This window comes from Nicotiana attenuata, chromosome 11, assembly GCF_001879085.1.
Source record: "Nicotiana attenuata strain UT chromosome 11, NIATTr2, whole genome shotgun sequence".
Taxonomy (NCBI): Eukaryota; Viridiplantae; Streptophyta; class Magnoliopsida; order Solanales; family Solanaceae; genus Nicotiana; species Nicotiana attenuata.
This window is the reverse complement of record NC_031999.1, coordinates 47,254,912-47,257,933: the sequence shown is the minus strand read 5'-3', so window position 1 is coordinate 47,257,933 and position 3,022 is coordinate 47,254,912. Positions and strand designations below refer to the sequence as shown.

Here is a 3,022-nt window from a genome sequence, read left to right as displayed (position 1 = left end):
TTTTCATGGAGTTAGCACGTCAGATTTTATCGTTACTAGTTGACATATCTATGTTAATAGCAGTGCCCCCACTTCGCTCAAATCCTGGATCCGTCTCTGGGTAAAATCGTCATTCGGCTTTTAATGGATAAATTGGTAAATTAACTTTAACTTAGGTTGTTCACACTTATAATCCAGTAGTAAGTATGATATTATGATATATGATATGATTCATATGATTTGGTGCTAGTCCACAGTCTCTTTTGGTATGCAAAAATGTTACTTCTACTCTCCATTGGCACAGTTTAAAGTCTTCTACTTTTAGGAAATTTTGAGGGGCCTTATAGTCAAGACATGCCAGAATTTTATAGAGTATGTAACTTTCTACACTATCAGAGTGAAAAGTTGAGAGACATAAATAACATTGTATGTTTGAGGATTTTATTACCTTTAAGCCAATCAAGTAAATTCCCAGAAGGTCTCTTAGGAAGAGGACATAACTGAAACTAGGATCAGGAGTTATATAGGAAGGAGTTATTCAATATTTTGTTTCACTACTAACATAATTATTAGTCAAATAAATATTTTAAATTTCATATCTAGTCGAACATTAACATGTATAGTGACACGGAGCAAGTACTAAGCACCTAAATCTTCTGCATCTCATGAGTCATTATTAACCATCTGAGTTTGTTCCAAACATTTTGAGCTGCCAACTAATTAGTTTATTATAGTTCTCGGAATGGTTTTGAAATAGAAGTTGAGTTCTTGTGTTCAATTCGTTGTATCACGTCTGAAATTGTCACGATTCAAGTCCATGGCACGTATTGTCCGCTTTGGGCGTAGCCCCCACGGATTTGTCTTTTTGGGCTACATCTTCTCGAGCCACAAAAGCACGCGTACCATGTGAACTTGTCTCATGCCTTATATAGCTATTCACTTTCCTCTCTCATTGTGCGATTCGTCTAAGGTGACATGTCAACCTAGACAGAGACTGCTAGGAAGATTACATAAAGAAGTGGCGAGTTCGCAGCTCCGAAAGCGCTGATAGCCCTTCTTCAGGAGCTTGCCAGCAGTGGCGGAGGCAAGATTTCCGATAAGGGGGTTCAAAACTTTCCGATAAGAGGGTTCAAAAGAGAAAAAGTTAAAATATTAGAAGAAATTGTGGCTAGAGGGAATTGAATTGTGATCTTACAAAGCTTTTGAACCCCCGTGACCATTAAGTTATGCTTTTTAGTTGTGTCAAGGGAATTCAAAATACAATATATAGAGGTACATAACAGATTTTGCTAGTGTAATTTTCCGACGAAGGGGGCGAACCCCCTTTCGCCCCCCCTAAATCCGCTCCTGCTTGCAAGTCTTGCTTGATCCGCCCTCGTCAGCCCGTCCTCTCACATACATAATTCCATGTTGTTAACTGGTCAATTAATTTTCTTCTCCTCGTCAGTTGTGCAGATGCAAAAGTGGGGAAAAAAAAATGATGCAACTTGCAACTACGCATATAAAATACAAATTGAATACTAGATTTAACACATATTTACATCAAAATGCCTAATCTAGAAAGTGGGGAATGGCCAAAAGCCAAGGGAATCAAGTGGTACTATATCAACCTTATCATGTTCAATTAATTTAAGAAGAGGTATTAGAAAATTAAAAGATGACAATAGTGTTTTCTGTAGCTAATAGAACTTTTCGTTTTCCTTTGGTAGGTGGTGTTAAACCAAAGGGCCAAATTGGAGATCATCAGTACTGACTTCATTGACTTAATTCAAGCTACTATGTCTTGTTGTGATCAATGCATGGCCTGAGACTAACTTCTTTTACTTTTAGTTTGACTTCAGTACTATAAAGTAACAGTTCAATCCAAGATAAAACCAAATATTGAAGGTTCTGAAGCATATGGCAACCTGTACAACTATGAATTATGGACTAATTTAGGTGCAGTTTCTTTTTGTCCTTCTATTCAAGCATTGTAAGAGCTCCTAATAGTGAGAAAGAACTACTGAAAACAGTTGCCACTAAGGAAAAGAGTTTAAGGTGGCCAGTAGCAGAGGCGGATCCAGGATTTCAAGAGGATGGGTGCACTAGTGTGAAGAGGTGGATCTAGAATCACGTGTTTTACTTTAGTCTCTTACCATGAACTCACTACATTTTAAAAATTATATATCAATGCCAGTTTTAAAATTTTTGGTAATTTTCACGTATATATCAATGCCCTGTGCCGAAAATAAGTCCGTCTGAAGTGGAATTTGAACAACCAATTTTACTCGTAGAGGTGCACCCGATAATTATTGCACCAGATGAGTCTTTGAGCATGGGTGTCACACCTCCTTTTTTACACACCTACCCCGAAGGATAATGTATATGGGAGTTCTTCCATTTAAAGTGACATTATTCGAAATGGGATTATTTATTTGATTTAGAGTCGCCACTTGGGATAGGATTGGCTTTTGGTGTCCCAAGTCACCGTTTTAACTTGAATCCCAAATCGAGAAAAATTTCGACTTCCTAGTTGGAGTCTGCGAACCAGAAATCTGAATAAGGAATTCTGTTGACCCGAGGGAAGGTGTTAGGCACCCCCGGATCCCGTGGTTCTAGCCTGGTCGCTTAAATTATTATAAATGGCTAAAATCTGATTTTTTTCATACATGTCATCCTATAGTGCAATTTTAGAATTATTCACCGCTTTCAATTAAAAATTTTAAGAAAGTGAACATTGTTTAAAACGTATTTTTGGATCACGTCACATGAAATGCACCCGGATCCTCGACACATTTTATTCAACGTTTTGGGATTCGGATTTGGGTTGCATGAAATGCACACCCGTACTTAGGAAGGTAAAATTATTAAAAAGCGCGCCTAAAGCGACTAACGTATTATTAACTTTGCGGGAGGCCATGAAAATTCGCTAAATGGCACGTCCCGAGTTCTACGTATATAAACATTTAAAGTAAGGGCCACGCAATTATGAGTTTTATTCGGTCGTGTCGCATCTCGTTTATTTTTTTAAAGGTCCAATCCTAGAGAGGAACGTATTATTATC

General features: G+C 37.8%; 1 protein-coding gene across 1 annotated transcript in view; it reads right to left on the bottom strand.

Annotated features, from left to right (window-relative positions):
* The window catches only part of LOC109235048 (putative late blight resistance protein homolog R1B-12), a 7,485-nt gene continuing 5,659 nt past the window's right edge, over positions 1,197-3,022 (bottom strand). The window contains exon 3 of the mRNA XM_019401057.1: positions 1,197-1,396. Coding sequence (XP_019256602.1) covers positions 1,393-1,396 — 4 coding nt within the window. The 3' untranslated portion in view covers positions 1,197-1,392. The remainder of the gene's footprint in view (positions 1,397-3,022) is intronic.